General features: G+C 46.2%; 2 protein-coding genes and 1 gene segment (V, D, J or C); all 3 read right to left on the reverse strand.

Moving 5' to 3' along the window:
* The window catches only part of LOC123381268 (immunoglobulin lambda-1 light chain-like), a 670,720-nt gene that overhangs the window by 560,663 nt on the left and 92,115 nt on the right, over window positions 1-17,942 (reverse strand). The window lies entirely within an intron of this gene.
* Window positions 1-17,942, reverse strand: part of LOC109497182 (immunoglobulin lambda-1 light chain) — a 638,912-nt gene that overhangs the window by 534,125 nt on the left and 86,845 nt on the right. The window contains exons 1-2 of one of the 5 annotated variants that reach the window (XM_045041894.1): window positions 15,691-15,845; window positions 15,291-15,579 (exon numbers count right to left, since the gene is read on the reverse strand). The exons of 2 other annotated variants lie outside the window; for them this stretch is intronic. In XM_045041894.1, coding sequence (XP_044897829.1) covers window positions 15,291-15,579; window positions 15,691-15,736 — 335 coding nt within the window. In that variant the 5' untranslated portion in view covers window positions 15,737-15,845. Of the gene's footprint in view, window positions 1-8,988; window positions 9,281-9,392; window positions 9,552-15,290; window positions 15,580-15,690; window positions 15,846-17,942 lie in introns of those variants that run through there. 2 more of the 5 variants (XM_045041895.1, XM_045041891.1) reach the window with 2 other exon arrangements.
* The window catches only part of LOC109496970, a 927,213-nt gene that overhangs the window by 521,262 nt on the left and 388,009 nt on the right, over window positions 1-17,942 (reverse strand).

The following is a 17,942-nucleotide window of genomic DNA, read 5'->3' on the forward strand; positions in this document are numbered from 1 at the left end:
TGTATTGAAATATGCAGCCAATCCTTCCTTCGTTCACTATGGCAAAAGTTACCCTGTGAGCAGCCTCAGTCATTCTGAAGGAGGAAGTATTGCATGAATCGCTTCTCTGTGCAAATACTCAAAGGCTGGGTGAACATTCAAATCACAGAAATACAATAATCATGTTGTTGTATTACAGAGATTGATGAGGTTGGTGGGGCATGAAAACTATAATCAGAGATGAGAGCAGGAATCACATGAGGAAGTGATTTCCTGCTGGTCCATTTCTGCAACGTCTCTGTAGAGATGGACCCTGGAGAGTGGAAACTCTTGCAAGATTATAGTTTTCTCTGAAATCCTAACATAGAGATGGAGTTCGGGCCTGAAGAGCCATAGAGAGAGACGGAAGGCCTGAGGGAAGCAGGAGAAGAGGGGAGACGAGCAGAGTGTGTGTGGGGGAGGGTGCAGCGAGGAGAGTCTGAAGACTTTGGGACTCACTTTTAGTCAGATGGGTGAGAGAGGAAATTGTGTCTATGACCAAGGTGCTTATTAACATGTCAGATATGGATGTGTCATCAGTAACACAAGAGACACACTTTACGGCTTGAGATTTGTGGATGAATGTGAGTACCTCTGTCACCATTTTCAGTCAAGACAACAGTACTGTGTGACCTTAGAAACTATACACGCGTCTCTGCCCCTAGATGCTGACACTGAGTTTCTGAAAATCTGGTCATTTCTAAGTGAAAAGAACAGTAGAAACATCTTAGTTCTTTTTTTTTTTTTTTCATTTTTTTTTCAACGTTTATTTATTTTTGGGACAGAGAGAGACAGAGCATGAATGGGGGAGGGGCAGAGAGAGAGGGAGACACAGAATCGGAAACAGGCTCCAGGCTCTGAGCCATCAGCCCAGAGCCTGACACGGGGCTCGAACTCACGGACCGCGAGATCGTGACCTGGCTGAAGTCGGACGCTTAACCGACTGCGCCACCCAGGCTCCCCGAAACATCCTAGTTCTAATGATGTGACTCTGGGTGGGCTCCCTGAAGCTTCCTGGGTGGAGCTGGTCCCCAGAAAGACCAAGGCTTGGTCAGAGGTTGGGAATCTTCACCCCTCATACCTGAGAGACAGGAAAAAGGCTGACAGTGTAGTTAATGTCTGATCATGTCTCCCCGAATCCTCAATAAAATCACAAAGTACAGTGTTTGAAGAGCTTCTGGTTTGGCGAACACATCCACTCCCAGAACAGATGCACCTCAACTCCCCAGGGACTGATGCTGTGGTGCTCGAGGTGCTCCCAGACCTGACACTAGGTGGCTCTTTATTACTTGTTCCCCTGTCCCCTTCATCATATCCTTTAATGAACTGACTAAAGGAGTCAGTGTTTCCCTGAGTTCTGTGAGCCCACAGGGGAATAAATGGAACGCATCGAGGGAGTTGTGGGAACCTCCAATTTGCCGCACGTTGGACAGAGGGTACAGGTGAGCTACTAACTGCTGTTGGCATCAAAATGGGGAACAGCCTCCTGGTGCTGAGCCCTTCACCTGTGCACATGTCACCGTTTCTTGGCCGATAAAACTCGGTGTGAAATTCAGGTAAATTTGAGGACACTCTCCACGTGTCCCAGAGGGTTTCTTGTTGTGGGAAAACACATAAACACACAAACATGTAATCAACCACCAGCAGTGTGTAAAGTGAATTATTCTGAGAGTAGTAAAGGAGACAAAACAGGAGAGAGAGAGACTGAGGTTCATGCTGTAAAAGTATTTATTCTCCAGACCCCATAGGCCTGTGCCATCGGGCTCTTTTCCCTCACCTGTGTGCGCTCCTGGGACACCTGTGCTGTCTCAGGCAACAGCATGATCTGTGTGTTATTCCTTCTTCCTCAAGGACACGTGACCCCTCAGAGGACTCCCTCCTACAGGAGCGTCCACACAAGTGTCTCGGTACGGGATGCTCAGAGACAAGGCTTTCAGCCCCAAGTGTTTTTGACTCACTCCCTTCTCATCTGAGACACTGTAAGGAAAGCTTCTCCCACTGCCAGGATCTGTAGCACAAGAGAAGCTTCGTGCTTAGGCTGCTCATCAGACACGAGCAGAATTCCTGCCTTGGCCCAGGCATCTTTGGATTCAGAGAAGCAACTGGGGACCCCGGACCCTGGTGCTTATTTGAGTGTGAAGAGAACCAAAGAAGACACCAGGGAGGGCTCCCTAGCGTCTCTGGAACCTGTCTATGTAGTAGCTGCAAACACGGAATCCACTGTTCATGGTGCAGGTGAGTCTGGCTGTTGTTCCTGGAGATGCATAGAGAGGGGGTGCCTGGGTCAGCACAGGCTGGGAGAGAAACCTGCAAACACAGACACTCAGGGGGGATGGGGCTAGAAAGGAAAAAGAAAAAGCATCTCTCAGGTCACTGAGCACGGAAAGAGTGATTTGGGGCCCACCCTGTGTCCACCAGGCCTGTCCCTACCCGTGCAGTGAGGGAGCAGCTTAAGGAAGACCGGAGTCCAGGCCATGGTGGCACAGCCTCTGGTCCCCACACTGGGCTGGGCTGCCCCAGGCTCTCATTTCCCCTCCACCCCTGACACAGGACGGGCTGTCCATGCACATGGGTCCCATTCAGTGACAGTCCAGCCCCTCCCTGAGCCCTGGTGCTGGAGCTCAGCCCACACCGCACACTGAGGAGGGTGGAGGTAGGACTCATCCCCCGGGGAGAGCTCTGGAACAAGCACGTGCTGACACAGCTCAAAGCCTCCAGGTTGGGCTCCTTTGGGTGATTGGTCGTCACTGACCAGCACTGTAGGGACCACAGGGCTGTTGCAAGCACATCCTATTAAACTCATGTTGAAACATGAAAAATGAATAGAAACAACTTGTGAGACATACCTCTTATTAGGAATACATTAAATGCATACTTTCTCAAATTGTTACAATTTGCCTATACTAAAAATATACTGGGTGTATAGAGCAATCTTAATAGAAAAAAGGAAAATGTTATTCTCCACAAGAATGCATAAGATACAGATGTTTTCATAGGGAACAACTAATAAAACTTCAGAATTTAGATACTTTCATTTTATTTGCTTCATATTTTTCCATAGTATTAAAAGGTGTGTAATATTCCTTAGTTCTTGTAAAGGAATTATGAAACTCATAAGTATAATTTCAAAAAACATTGCACAAAAAGGAAAATTACAGACCATGATTATTATATATTGATAGAAATATTGTGTATAAAATACTAATAAAGAGACCTCAATGCAATATTAATAAATTGATACACAGTTATTAAGTGTGATTTATTCCAATGATTTGGTTATGTTACATTAAATAAAGAATATTACCTTACAGACCATATTATTACATTAAGAGATATGACCATATTGCCCTAATTGGTCTCAAAAGAGCCTTTAGCCAAATTTAACACGAAATCCTAATAAGAGCCACAAAGACACAAAAATAGATCCATTTATGACATGGTAAAACACACACTCTCACACACTTATGATGTGGTCCTGAGGCCGGCATCCTTGTTCATGGAGTAGCGAGGGGACCAGTTCCACAAGGATCAAGAACTTGCAAAGGGAATCTTCACGTGCATTATTTTGCAAACTTATTCCTCACGTGTTAGACAATGTAACTAAAAAGCCAAAATCTATGGTTACCACTTTGCATGGATGGGAAAGGAAAGTGGTCACTCTTGAAGTCCCAGGTGGATGTCATGGCCTTAGACAGGGCCGTGCTGTGGCAGCAGTGACAGCAGAGATCTTAGTGAGTGATTAGTGTTAGTGTTGGTGACTTACTGGTGACACTTGGTACCAGAGACACGATGGGTGGAACAAACGCAGCAGAGAAGAGGTCTTGTCCCACGTGAGCGGGTGAAGAGCCCTTTGCAAGGTGTGGGGCAGTGACCCCGGATCTGAAGTGATTATTTCCTCCCACTCTGGCTGCATCCTATGTGATGTCAATCTTCACATTGATGAGGCATCTGTCCCACACCCAGAATAGTACATATTGCAGAGGTTTCCAGTGGGGACCTTGGCTCAAGTGACCAGTTTACTAAGAGACGGGTTGTGAGTCTGGTGTCGCTGCCCCTGCTCCTTGATGACCTGAGGAGAGAGCATGTCCTGTGTGACCTCAGGGACTGCTTTCTGTAAAATCTGGCAAAGGCTCCCTGTATAAAGGACTGAAGGAGACACTCCAGGACATGGTGGACACCACACAGAGCTCTGTTCCCTGAGGTTCCGTTGAAGGGATTCTGCCCACAAGCTGCCTTATCCTCTGGCCAGGTCCTGAGAGCCCACTTCCTCCTGGGAAATGCGCTCTGTCTATTCCTTGTGTATAAGCCTGCAATTCTCCAGACGCCAGAGGGAAAAAGGAAGAAGTGATCCACGTTGGAAGCAATGTGGTGACGCAGCCAGATGCAGGGGCTCACAGGGCAATGGATGCTCTCAGGTGGAGGCAGGTCACACAGCCCTGAGGCTCCAGTGTGCCTACTGCCCCCCAGGCAGCTTAGCTGCTGACCCTCACTCTGCAGGCCCCTGTTCGCTCTGCTCCCCTGCTGCCCTAGGCACCATGTCCTCCAGCTGCTGCGATCACCTCTGCACACCAAGCAGAATGTTCATTTGGACAGCAGTCGTACTGATGTTGTGACCCATGGGAGCGGAGTACGAAAGGGCCTTTCTGGGTCCCTTATTGGAACCATGACACTCTCACGTTTGGAAAAGTATCTCAGTGGAAGCTTGTGATTTGGTTCGATATGTCCATCTCTGCCAACAGTATCCCCAGAACTGCTCTGTGTCTCCTGTTCACAGATGCTGCACGTGGTAAATGTCAGGACAGCGAAGGGGTGTCGCTGGGACACACATATGGGGACACGGCCCGTGTGCATGTGTGGCGTGCAGGGGAGCTGGGACAAAGAGGTCTTTACAGAGCTGCGGTACGTAAGGGGGGAACTGTAGGGTGAGCCAAGGGATGTCCCTGAGAAGAGGAGCCCTGGGTCAGAGGTCAGGGCATGTGTCAAGGCCCGAGAAAGAGGGGTGGCTGCTTGTTGATGACTCTAGTGGACATCCACTGGAGGTCTACGAGGTAGGCCAACTGACCACCTGAACCCAGCATCTCCAAATGGAATCGAAAGGCAAACCTAGGAAGAGAAATATACCTTCTTTAACCCTGAAATCTGGTTTGACTCGTTGTGCATGCGTGTGAATGTACATATATTCAAGGGCCACAATTATATGAATACTTCACGTAAAACATCTGATCCTTGTCTTTCATAGTGAGTCAGGTGATGACCCAACATGCTCCATGACCTTGAGAGTTTAGTTTGTCCTTTGTAGAACTAAGTGTCTGCAGCTTACTGCTATGTCCTTGGTGCTCAGGAAATGGTTTTGAATGAAAAAGAATACATCAGTGAATTAACAAAGGAAAAAATACCAGTGTCCACATTCTTTACCTTACGGCTAAAACGGGCATCGGCTCTTTCTTTTGGGCCACCATCATCCATTCAAATTGTGAACCACAGACACGGGTGTCATCTTGGACACATCCTTCGACCTCACACACAGCCTCCAGGTAATTCCTAAATCCAGCGTTTTCCACACCAAAAGCCATGTTACAATGTACACGCTGCCCAAAGCAATCTATAGACTCCATGCAATTCTCATGAAAATTCCAGAGACATTTTTCACAGAAATGGAAAAAATCTCCTGACTTTTATACACAACCAGAAAGACCCCAAATTGCCAAACAATATGGAGAGAGAAGAACAAAGCTGGAGGCACCAGACTCCCTGCTTTTGAGTTATATTACAAAGCTATAGTAATGAAAACCAGTAGGGCATTGGCCTAGAAAGAAACCCATGGATTGATGCGACCGAATAAAAAGACCAGAAGAATAAAACAAGACCCCTCTTCTCCAGTTTTCTAGGAGTCACCTCCCTGAGTGTGGTCCCGCTCAAGATTCTGCCTGCAAACGTTTTTGTTCTGTGCGATGGCCCAGACGTCTGTGCCTGGCCTCAGGCCTGGGGAAGGGAGCCATGGGGTTGGAGGGAGAAAGGTGATATAAGGGAGCGAGTCAGAGCTGAGCACTCCCGGGGCCCTGAGGCCCAGGTGGGGGGCAGTCACACTGCAATGTGGACCGTGTTTGCCTTAGTATATGAGAGGCATTCGAGTATTTTCCTGCTGGCCTGGCTCACAGCCCAGTCCTCTCAGTGCCAGTGTGAACAGGCCACCGCTGACCCCGGTCCTGGTCACTCAGTTGCTCTGACAACACACAGCACCCCGAGAGGACACTCTGACCTTTGCAGATGGATATTTGAGCTTTCAATGTCCAGGGAGGGAGCATCAGTGCAACCTCTCCTCGGTGCTTGGGATGGAGACATTAATTTTCTTCAGGTCCCTAACAGCGTCCAGGCTGCTCACCATAGGGCTTAATTTACAGTGTTTATGTTCCTGGACATATTAGTGTTCCCTGACATTGGGTTTGCTTGCTGCAGGGCCCTGGCACCACTACCAGTCTCCAATCTGAATTTGTTTTAATGTTTATTTCTTTTTAAGAGAGAGAGGACAGAGAGAGATAGAGAGAGAGAGAGAAAGAGAGAGAGAGAAAGAGAAAGAGAAAGAGAAAGAGAAAGAGAAAGAGAAAGAGAAAGAGAAAGAGAAAGGCAGGCAGAGAGAGAGAGGGAGGGAGAGAGGGCAGGGAGGTACAGAGAGAGAGCGGGAGACGCAGAATCAGAAGCAGGGTCCAGGCTCTGAGTTAGTGGCACAGAGCCCAAGGCAGGGCTTCGGCTCACGAACCACGACATCATGACCTGAGCTGAAGTCTGAAGCTTAACCGACTGAGCCACCGAGGCACCCCTACCAGTCTCCAATCGAAATCAATTTCAAGGCCTCATATTTCCCAGGATCACTCCCGGTTCCTATGTGATAAAAAGTCCATGGGGGTTATCCTTGAACTTTGAATACTTTTTGCTGTTGCTGCTGTATTATGAGAATCTCCTGTTGTATCCCATCACCTCCATGGTACAGGCTCTGGGGAATTTGAAGTCTCTGTTTGTCAAAAGACTACCTGTTCTCCGCAGAGAAGTATCCACTGTACTTAATTCCCACTCTGGGTTTTGACCGAGCGTTTATACTTAGTCTGGAATTTAGTTTTCTTCTCTGGTATACTTATGACTCATTTGCCTCTCTAATAGTTCTGTTTTGTAAGTGTTTTCAGGATGGACATGATGTAAACCACTATACAGTACAAGGGAATTGATCTTCTTAGAAATTCGTTCTCTGCTCATCCATTAAGGGACATTCAGGGAAGGGAACACCACTCACATTCAACACTATCATATTTATTTGGTTAATGTTCCATTGGTTAAGAGTGAAAAGACAACAAAATGTCTAGATTTTTTCTGGTGATACCAGGGTTCTCTGGACAATGTAGGATGGGTTCATAGGCCTTTTCTCCAAAATAGTGAGATTCCTTTCAGCTTCATTCCAGACCGAGTCAGAGGAAAAACAAAGACTGAGAAAGCTTAGAACACATGCAGTTACACTCTACTGGTCTCACCCTGGTAATTACATCTGCAACAGCCTCATTTCCAAATAAGGTCTCATCCTGAAATATGGGAGTTTTTAGAACTTTTAATCACATGAATTGTTGGAGACACAGTTCAACGCGTAACAATTAATATCCACAGTTTATTCAGATTTTCTTAGTTTTTCCCTAATGTCCTTTTTCTGTAGTAAGATCCAGTTAAGATTCTTTGCGACGCTGAGTTGTGAATTGTCCTTAAGCTTCTCTTACTGTGACACTTCTCCAGACTGTCCCTCTTGTTGGTGCCTTTGTGCATACTTACTGAGTGAGGGTTATGCCTGGCGTCATTCAAGCCGAGGGTTTACACCTGTTCCCTGAAATCTCTGCACGGAAATGCGTCTCATGTGATTCCATATATTTAGACCATCAGTGAACAATATGGACGGCAGACATATATGTAGACACTGAGTGACAACCCAATCCTTTTATGTTCCTGTGGTTGAAATCTTTCTAGTTTTGCCTCATGGGGACCCTTTAGGTTGGCTCATGAGCTCCTAGACACAACCTGTCCTTGTGTGTGTACTCACACGGGTATGTGTGGTGGTTGTGCACTGATTTGCTTGCTTTTGTTTAGGAGACAATGACAGACAATGACAGAGTGTTATTTAAGGGCCATTAATATCATATAGAATGATTCTGTGGCTCAGAATGTTTTCCTCTGTTCACATGACTAATTCTTTTTCAGCGTTTAGCACCCCCAGATCTAGAGATGTTTGCAGAGTTTTGCTTCTTCCAATGGTTGCTATAAGTATCAAATTATTTATAAAAGTGGCACCTCCTGGGTGACCTCTTAGTTGGTTCCTGGTCTGGGTATTTACATTTAAACTTAGAATAAATATCCATGTGCCAAGTTTAGGTTACTTTCAGGCTTTCATGATTAGGAATAAGTTGTTATAAACAATTAGTGCAGGGTTTTTCCTGTGGACAAAGGTTTTGAATCTTATCTTCATAATTTGATACTTTTAAATTGGCATTTTTTCAGAAATCATAGATACTAAGAAGAAACTAGCCACTGCCATGGAGATAATAGTACCAGATGCGGATAAGGCTGACTTATTTTTCAGGTACCACATGGGTAGAGTTCAGAGGAAAAATGAAAATGCTTCATTTATTTTAATATCAGTGGGAAAAATTGATATGATCTGGCCTAGAAGTAAAATACCTCAGCTGATAAAACAAGAGATTTGTCTTCCATCAAGACTCTGTGTCAGAAGGGTTTTCTGAGAGTGACTTTGAGGACAGAAAGGACAGGAGGAACCTCACTCACGGGAGGTGCCCTTGCATGGACCTGCGTCCAAGTCATCAGCCACGGAATGAGCAGAATCACAGGATGAGCTGAGGAGGCAACTGCTGATGTGTTTCCCTCTTTACAGATGAGTAACTAGGTTTTTGTCTCACTTCCCCACAGGCCTGGACCACTGTGTAAGCACTGCCACTGCTGTCCCACGATGAGCAGTAATAATCAGCCTCGTCTTCGGCCTGGAGCCCAGTGATAGTCAGGGTGCCTGTGCTGCCAGACTTGGAGCCGGAGAATCGATCAGGGACCCCTGAGGGTCGGTTGCTATTAAGATAGATGATGGTTTTGGGGGTCATTCCTGGGATTTGTTGGTACCAGTACACGTAACTACCAACTCCAGTGCAGGAGATAGTGACCCTCTGGCCCAGGGCCCCAGACACTGAGGATGGTTGAGTCAGCCCCGACTGAGCCCACGACCCTGGAAGGAGAAACAAACAGAGATGTTATTCCTGGGGTCTAGAGAGAAGAGGAGGAATCAGGCGCACACTTGTGCTTCCAGCACCCCTTCCCGTGTCCCCACATCAAGTCACCTGTGCAGTGAGCGAGGAGGGTGAGGAGGAGAGGGGACCAGGCCATGGCGGAGGTCAGCACCGATCCTGCCTTCTGTTGCCTCACAGCTGAGCAGAGCCTCCCTTAACCTCTCCCTTCACCTCTTCAACTGTTGAGAAGGGGAGGACCCAACCATGCAAATGCGATCCCCCTGTTTTCTGACTCCTCACTGACTTCTATAGGTGCCTCTGACTGAGATTGTCAGGGGGATGGGCAAGGGAGGGGCAATTTCAGGGCAGTGGGTGGGGAGGTCACAGATGTGAGCCCTGAGTCAAGGGCACAGACAGTTGCAGGTGGCACTTCTCAGCTCTGGTCTACCGTGACCCCTCAGAAACAGGCCTTGAGTGCCCCTTAGCGTCCAGACACAGACATGCCATTGTATGAGGTGAGCACAGCCCATCAGAGACCACTTCTGCCTCCCCACTGCTCCAGCCACTCTCCCCTGCCTCAGGGCTAGACCAGGTGTTCCTACATGTGGCCCCCTATCACCTCAAGGCAGACTCTCTGTTCTACTCAGACTCCTGGGGGTGAGCCTGTCCATGGCTCCCTTGACTGTTCACGGGTCAGGCCTGAAGAGTTGTCTCTACACACATTCTTCTAACAGTAAACGTGTATCAAAAGGGGAAGGAGTTAATTGGATATGACAGTGGAGGCAGGGCGCCAGGCGTCCGTGCCAATGCAGGAAGCAGCAGAGAGCAGAGGGCAGCTCCCATGGGGGCCTTTGGCTGATGGGACCTGACCCTGGTGAGATTGTTCTTTACATGTACATCTTACTCAGATGGAGTGTGTTGATTCACACTCTATCCTGGCATCTATGACAATGTGCTCATTGTCAGACGTCTGAGTCATTCCAGTTTTCTCTCCCAAAGTGCATCAGGAAATATCAGGGAGATCCTAAGGATCCCTTTTGGGGCATCTTCTCTAGGATTCATGTATATTTTTTCTGAAATCCTTCCCAAATCCATGGTAGCTCTGTTCCGGAGACCTTGCAAAGGACCGTTTTCAGCCTATGTCTTCCCTGGTGGTCTAGAGGAACTTAAATGACTTTCTGGACTTTTTATTCTATGGCATCAATCTACATGTCTCTTGAGAACAATACCACGTTGGTTTTCATGACTACAGCTTTGTAATATAATTTCAAAGTGTGAAGTATGGTGTCCCAAGGTTTGTTCCTTCTCAAGATTGCTTTGGCTATTTGGGGTCTTTTCATGTTCTATACAAAATTCAGGTTTTTTTTTTATTTCTGTGCAAAACTTCATTGGAATTTTTACGGGTTTGCATTGAGTTTATAGAGTGCTTTGAGTAGCGTGGACATTTTAGCATTACATTTAATGTGGAGATCCCTGGATTTAGGAATTACCTGGAGGCAGTGTGTGAGGCCTAAAGGCTTGTCTAAGATGACCTCCATCTCTGTGGTTAAAAATGTGGATGGAGTATGATGATTCAAACAAAAGAAGAGATACTAGTTTTGGCAATAAGGTAAAGAATGTGGATATGTGCATTTTTCCTTTTTTTCACTGATGTATTCTTTAAATATCAAAAACCTTTCCTGAGCAACAGCTAACCGGTAAGCTGCAGACACTCAGTGCTGAAAGGACAAACAAAACTGTCAAGGTCATGGAGCATGTTGGGTTCATGTGACTCACTATGACAGAAAAGGAGGAGATGTTTCATGGGAGGTATTCAATGGGAAACATTAAATATTTATAGGACTGGAGCACACGGTTCTATGTTAACCGAGAGTTGATGACTAGAAGTGTGTGGGTGTGTGTATAACTATATCTTATATTTATTTATACGTAGCTTGTGTTTCATATATATATATACTAGATGTATTGTCATGAACAGTGCAGAGAGGGATTAGATAAACCACTGGGGAAAATAATTGTGTGAATATTTACAGGAGGAGTAGAACCTTGTGTGACACAGAGAAGGACTGGAGAGGGATCTGGTGTGAGTAATTATAATACATTGCACACTGAGAAAGGAGGGCTTAGAGCACCAGGACCTTCTGGGTCATGGGACTGAGCTCTGTCGGGTAGTAAGCTCTGTCTGGAAAATACCTGTTCGGGTATTTTCCTGCTGGCCTTCCTCACAGCCCGTCCTCTCAGTGCCAGTGTGAACAGGCTACTGCTGACCCCGGTCCTGGTCACTCAGCTGCTCTGACAACACACAGCATCCCTAGAGGACACTCTGACCTTTGCAGGAAGATGTTTGAGCTTTCAGTGCCCAAGGAAAGAGCATGAGTGCATCCTCTCCTGGGTGCTTGGGATGGAGACATTAATTTTCTTCAGGTCCCTAACAGCATCCAGGCTGCTCACCATAAGGCTTAATTTACAGTGTTTATGTTCCTGGACATATTAGTGTTCCCTGACATTGGGTTTTCTTGCTGCAGGGCCCTGGCACCACTACCAGTCTCCAATCTGAATTTGTTTTAATGTTTATATTTTTTTAAGACATAGAGAGTCAGAAAAACAGAGAGAGAGAGAGAGAGCAGGGAGTTACAGAGAAAGAGAGCGGGAGACACAGAATCAGAAGCAGGCTCCAGGCTCTGATTTCGTGGCACAGAGCCCAAGGCAGAGCTTCGGCTCACGAACCACGATATCATGACCTGAGCCAAATTCCTAAGCTTAACCGACTGAGCCACCCAGGCACCCCGACCAGTCTCCAATCAAAACCAATTTCAAGGCCTCATATTTTCCAGGTTCACTCCCGGTTCATATGTGATAAAAAGTCCATGGGGGTTATTCAAAGTCCTTGAACTTAGAATACTTTTTGCTGTTGTTGCTGTATTATGAGAATCTCCTGTTATATCCCATCACCTCCATGGTACAAACTCTGGGGCCTTTGAAGTCTCTGTTTGTCAAAAGACTACCGGCTCTCCGCAAACAAGTACCCAGGGTACTCACTTCCCAATCTGGGTTTTGACCAGGCCTTTATACTTAGTCTGGAATTTAATTTTCTTCTCTGGTATACTCATGACCCATTTGCCTCTCTATTAGTCCAGTTTTGTAATTGTTCTCAGATGAACATGATATAAACCCTTATACTGTGCAAGGGACCTCTATTTTCTTAGAAATTCTTTCTCTGCTTATCCATTAAGGGGCATTGAGGAAAGGGAATCCCACTCACATTCAACCCTATTATCTGTATATGGTAAATGTTCCATGGGTTAACAGTGAAAAGACAACAAAATGTCTAGATTTTTCCGGTAATACCAGGGTTGTCTGGACAAGGTAGGATGGGTTCATAGGCCTTTTTCTCTAAAATGGTGAAATTCTTTCAGCATGATTCCAGACCGAGTCAGAGGAAAAACAAAGACAGAGAAAGCTTAGAACACATGCAGTTACACTCTACTGGTCTCACCCTGGTAATTACATCTGCAACAGTCTCATTTCCAATAAGGTCTCACTCTGAAATATGGGAGTTTTTAGAACTTTTAATCGCATGAATTGTTGGAGATACAGGTCAACTCATAATTAATATCCACAGTTTATTCAGATTTTCTTAGTTTTTCCCTAATGTCCTTTTTCTGTTGTAAGATCCAGTTTATGATTCTTTGCGACATTGAGTTGTGAATTGTCCTTAAGCTTCTCTTACTGTGACACTTCTTCAGACTGTCCCTCTTGTTGGTGCCTTTGTGCATATTTACTGAGTGGGGGTTATGCCTGACATCATTCAAGCCAAGGGTTTACACCTGTTCTATGAAATCTCTGGATGGGAATGTGTCTCGTGTGATTCCATATATTTATAACATCAGTTAACAATATGGACGGGACACATATGTGTAGACACTGAGTGACAATCCAGTCCTTTTATGTTCCTGTGGTTGAAGTCTTTCTAGTTTTGCCTCATGGGGGCCCTTTCGGTTGGCTCGTGAGCTCTTAGACACACCCTGTCCTTGTGTATGTGTGCACATGTGTATGTGTGGTGGTTGTGCACTGATTTGGGTGCGTTTGTTTGGGAGACAATGACAGAGTGTCATTTAAGGGCCATTAGTATCATATAGAATAATTCTGTGGCTCAGAGTGTTTTCCTTTCTTCACATAATTAATTCTTTTTCAGTGTAGCACCCCTGCGACCTACAGATGTTTGCAGAGTTTTGCTTCTTCCAATGTTTGCTATAAGTATCAAATTATTTATAAAAGTGGCACCTCCTGGGTGACCTCTTAGTTGGTTCCTGGTTTGGGTGATTATTTTAAACCTAGAATAAATATCCATGTGCCACGTTTAGGTTGCTTTCAGGCTTTACTGATTAGGAATCAGTTGTTATAAACATTAAAGTGCAGGGTTTTTCTTGCACTTTTTTCGTTTTCTGACACTAATAAGGTCCTCCATACTCATCCTGCGCCATTGCTGTCTGGGATAAGATTCCCCCGAGGAAGCCCCATGTCTTCCCGGGAGAACGGTATTAGAAGGTAATATCTGGGAAAATGCATCTCAGGCCTTATGGGGCATCACTGCTTCTGGTTTCACTCAGCTGACGCATGAAGGACAAATACATGAGGAATAAGCCAGGACCGTGGACATATTGGTGACTGTTTCCACATGCAAGTCTCTGTCTCCATCAAACTACACACGTCGTCAGACTGTCATCTGTGGCTCTATTCCGTGACCACATCCTCTCCCCAGCTTCCTCCCTTGGTTGTATCCGTGACTTTCCTTTCCTCAAGTGACAACTGTGGCTCCAGCACCACATTCCATCCATTTACTTCATTTTTCGGTGACAGTACACAGTGCAGTCACGTCACGATCGTCAACCTGCCCCCCCCCCCCCCAGGACACAACCTTAGTTACTAGAGGACAGAACTTTCGTGCAGTTTCTTATGTCTTTACACGTAGAGGCTCCACTCACTTTCAGCCCCTCGGCTCAGCGGCTCGCCCCACCCCTGCACTGACGTGGGCTCACACGTGTTACTGCAGCTACATGAGTTTTGTCACCTTCTACTTTCCATCATGTGCCCCAAATTCCTACATTTTTCTACGTACACGTTAAGTTTCTGACATGGGGCGTGTACAGTGTTCAGTGAATTCTGACAATGACAGAGTGTCATTTAAGTGCCATTAGTATCATATAGAATAATTCTGTGGCTCAGAATGTTTTCCTCTGTTCACATGATTAACTCCTTTTCAGCGTTTAGCCCTTCCACGACCTGCAGATGTTTGCAGAGTTTTGCTTCTTCCAATGTTTGATATAACTATCAAATTATTTATAAAAGTGGCACCACCTGGGTGACCTCTTCGTTGGTTTCTGGTTTGGGTGATTACATTTAAACCTAGAATAAGTATCCATGTGCCAAGTTTAAGTTGCTTTCAGGCCTTAGTGATTAGGAATAAGTTGTTATAAACATTGAAGTGCAGGGTTTTTCCTATGGACAAAAGTTTTGAAACTTATCTTCATAATTTTATAATCTGAAATTGGCATTTTTTCACAAATAACAGATAACAAGACAACACTAGCCACCACCAATGAGATAATAGTACCAGATGCAAATAAGGCTGACTTATTCTTCAGGCACCACATGGGTAGAGTTCAGAGGAAAAATGAAAATGCTTCATTTATTTTAATATCAGTGGGAAAAATTGATATGATCTGGCCTAGAAGTAAAATACCTCAGCTGAGAAAACAAGAGATTTCTCTTTCATGAAGATTCCTTGTGTTGGAAGGGTTTTCTGAGAGTCACTTTGAGGACAGAAAGGACAGGAGGAACCTCACTCACGGGAGGTGCCCTTGCATGGACCTGTGCCCAAGCCATCAGCCACGGAATGAGCAGAATCACAGGCTAAGCTGAGGAGGCAACTGCTGATGTGTTTCCCTCTTTACAGATGAGTAACTAGGTTTTTGTCTCACTTCCCCACAGGCCTGGACCACTGTGTAAGCACTGCCACTGCTGTACCGCGATGCGCAGTAATAATCAGCCTCGTCCTCGGCCTGGAGCCCAGTGATGGTCAGGGTGCCTGTGCTGCCAGACTTGGAGCCGGAGAATCGATCAGGGACCCCTGAGGGTCGGTCGCTATCATAATAGATGATGGTTTTGGGGGCCATTCCTGGGATTTGTTGGTACCAGTACACGTAACTACCAACTCCAGTGCAGGAGATAGTGACCCTCTGGCCCAGGGCCCCAGACACTGAGGATGGTTGATTCGGCCCCGACTGAGCCCAAATCCCTGGAAAGAGAAACAACAGAGAGGATATTCCTGAGGTCTAGAGACAAGAGGAGGAATCAGGCCCACACTTGTGCTTCCAGAACCCCTTCCCGTGTCCCCACATCAAGTCACCTGTGCAGTGAGCGAGGAGGGTGAGGAGGAGAGGGGACCAGGCCATGGCGGAGGTCAGCACCGATCCTGCCTTCCGTTGCCTCACAGCTGAGCAGAGCCTCCCTTCACCTCTCCCTTCGCCTCTTGATCTGTTGAGAGGGGGAGGGCCCAACCATGCAAATGCGACCCCCTGTTTTCTGACTCCTCACTGACTTCTTTAGGTGCCTCTGTCTGAGGATGTCAGGGGGATGGGCAGGGTAGGGGCAATTTCAGGGCAGCGGGTGGGGAGGTCACAGATGTGAGCCCTGAGCAGAGGGCACAGGCAGTGGCAGGTAGCAATTCACAGCTCTGATCTACAGTGACCCCTCAGAAACAGGCCTTGAGTGCCCCCTGGCGTCCAGACACAGACATGCCAGTTTATGAAGTGAGCAGAGCCCATCAGAGACCACTTCTGCCTCCCCACTGCTCTAGCCACTCTCCTCTGCCTAAGCGTTAGACCAGGTCTCCCCACGTAGCCCCCCCATCACCTCAGGGCAGACTCTCTGTTCTACTCAGACTCCTGGGCGTGAGCCTGTCCATGGCTCCCTTGACTGTTCATGGGTCAGGCCTGAAGAGTTGTCTCTACACACATTCCTCTAACAGTAAAGTTGTATCAAAAGGGGAAGGAGTTAATTGGATATGACAGTGGAGGAAGGGCTCCAGGCGTCTGTGCCAATGCAGGAAGCAGCAGAGAGCAGAGGGCAGCTCCCATGGGGAAATTTGGCAGATGGGAGCTGACCTTGGTGAGATTGTTCTTTACATGTGCTTCTTACTCAGATGGAGTGTGTTGATTCACACTCTATCCCGGCCTCTATGTCAACGTGCTCATTGTCAGACGTCTGAGTCATTCCAGTTTTCTCTCCCAAAGTGCATCAGGAAATAGCAGTGAGATCCTAATCCCATCTGGGGCATCTGCTCTAGGATCCATGTATATTCTTTCTGAATTCCCTCCCCAATCCATGGTAGCTCTGTTCCGGAGACCTTGCAAAGGACCGTTTTCAGCCTATGTCTTCCCTGGTGGTCAAGAGGAACGTGAATGACTTTGGGTCTTTTTATTCTATGGCATCAACCTATGTGTCTCTCGAGAACAATACCACGTTGGTGTTCATGACTACAGCTTTGTTAATATAATTTGAAAGTGCAAAGTATGGTGTCTCGGTTTGTTCCTTCTCAAGATTGCTTTGGCAATTTGGGGTCTTTTCTGGTTCTATACAAAATTTGGGTTTTTTTTTTATTTCTGTGCAAAACGTCCTTGGAGTTTTTATGGGGATTGCATTGAAGTTACAGAGTGCTTTGGGTAGTGTGGACATTTTAGCATTATATTTATTGTGGAGATCCCTGGATTTAGGAATTACCTGGAGGCTGTGTGTGAGGTCTACGTGTTTGTCTAAGATGACCTCCATCTTTGTGCTTAAAAATGTGGATGGATTATCATGATTCAAACGATAGAAGAGATCGTTTGCAATCGTTGGCAATAAGGTAAAGAATGTGGATATGTGTACTTTTTCTTTTTTTTATACAATGATGTATTCTTTTTAAGTCAAAAACCTTTCCTGGGCTCCAGCTAAGTACCAGTAGGCTACAGACACTCAGTGCTGAAAGGACAAACAAAACTGTCAAGGTCGTGGAACATGTTGGTTTTTCTTGTGACTCACTATGACAGACAAGGAGGAGATGTTTCATGGGAGGTATTCAATGGGAAGCATTAAATGTTTATATGACCAGAACACATGGTTCTATTTTAACTGAGAGTCGATGACTAGAATTGTGCATGTGTGTGTAACTCTATCTTATGTTTTATTTATACGTAGTTTGTGTTATATATATACGTGTGTGTGTGTGTGTGTGTGTGTGTGTGTGTGTGTGTGTGATATAAATCCCAGGAGATATATCCTGGACGTATTGTCATGAACAGTGCAGAGATGGATTAGATAAATCACTGGGGAAAATAATTCTGTGAATATATTCAGTATGAGTAGAATCTTGTGTGACACAGAGAAGGACTGGAGAGGATGTGGTGTAATTAGAATACATTGTACACTGAGAAAGGTGGGCTTAGACCACCAGGAACTTCTGGGCCATGGGACTGAGTTCTGTCGGGTAGTAAGTAATACCTGTTTGGGTATTTTCCTGCTGGCTTGCCTCACAGCCCTGTGCCAGTGTGAACAGGCCACCGCTGACCCCGGTCCTGGTCACCCAGCTGCTCTGACAACACACAGCATCCCTAGAGGACA

The sequence above is a fragment of the Felis catus genome, chromosome D3, assembly GCF_018350175.1.
Source record: "Felis catus isolate Fca126 chromosome D3, F.catus_Fca126_mat1.0, whole genome shotgun sequence".
NCBI classification, from domain to species: domain Eukaryota; kingdom Metazoa; phylum Chordata; class Mammalia; order Carnivora; family Felidae; genus Felis; species Felis catus.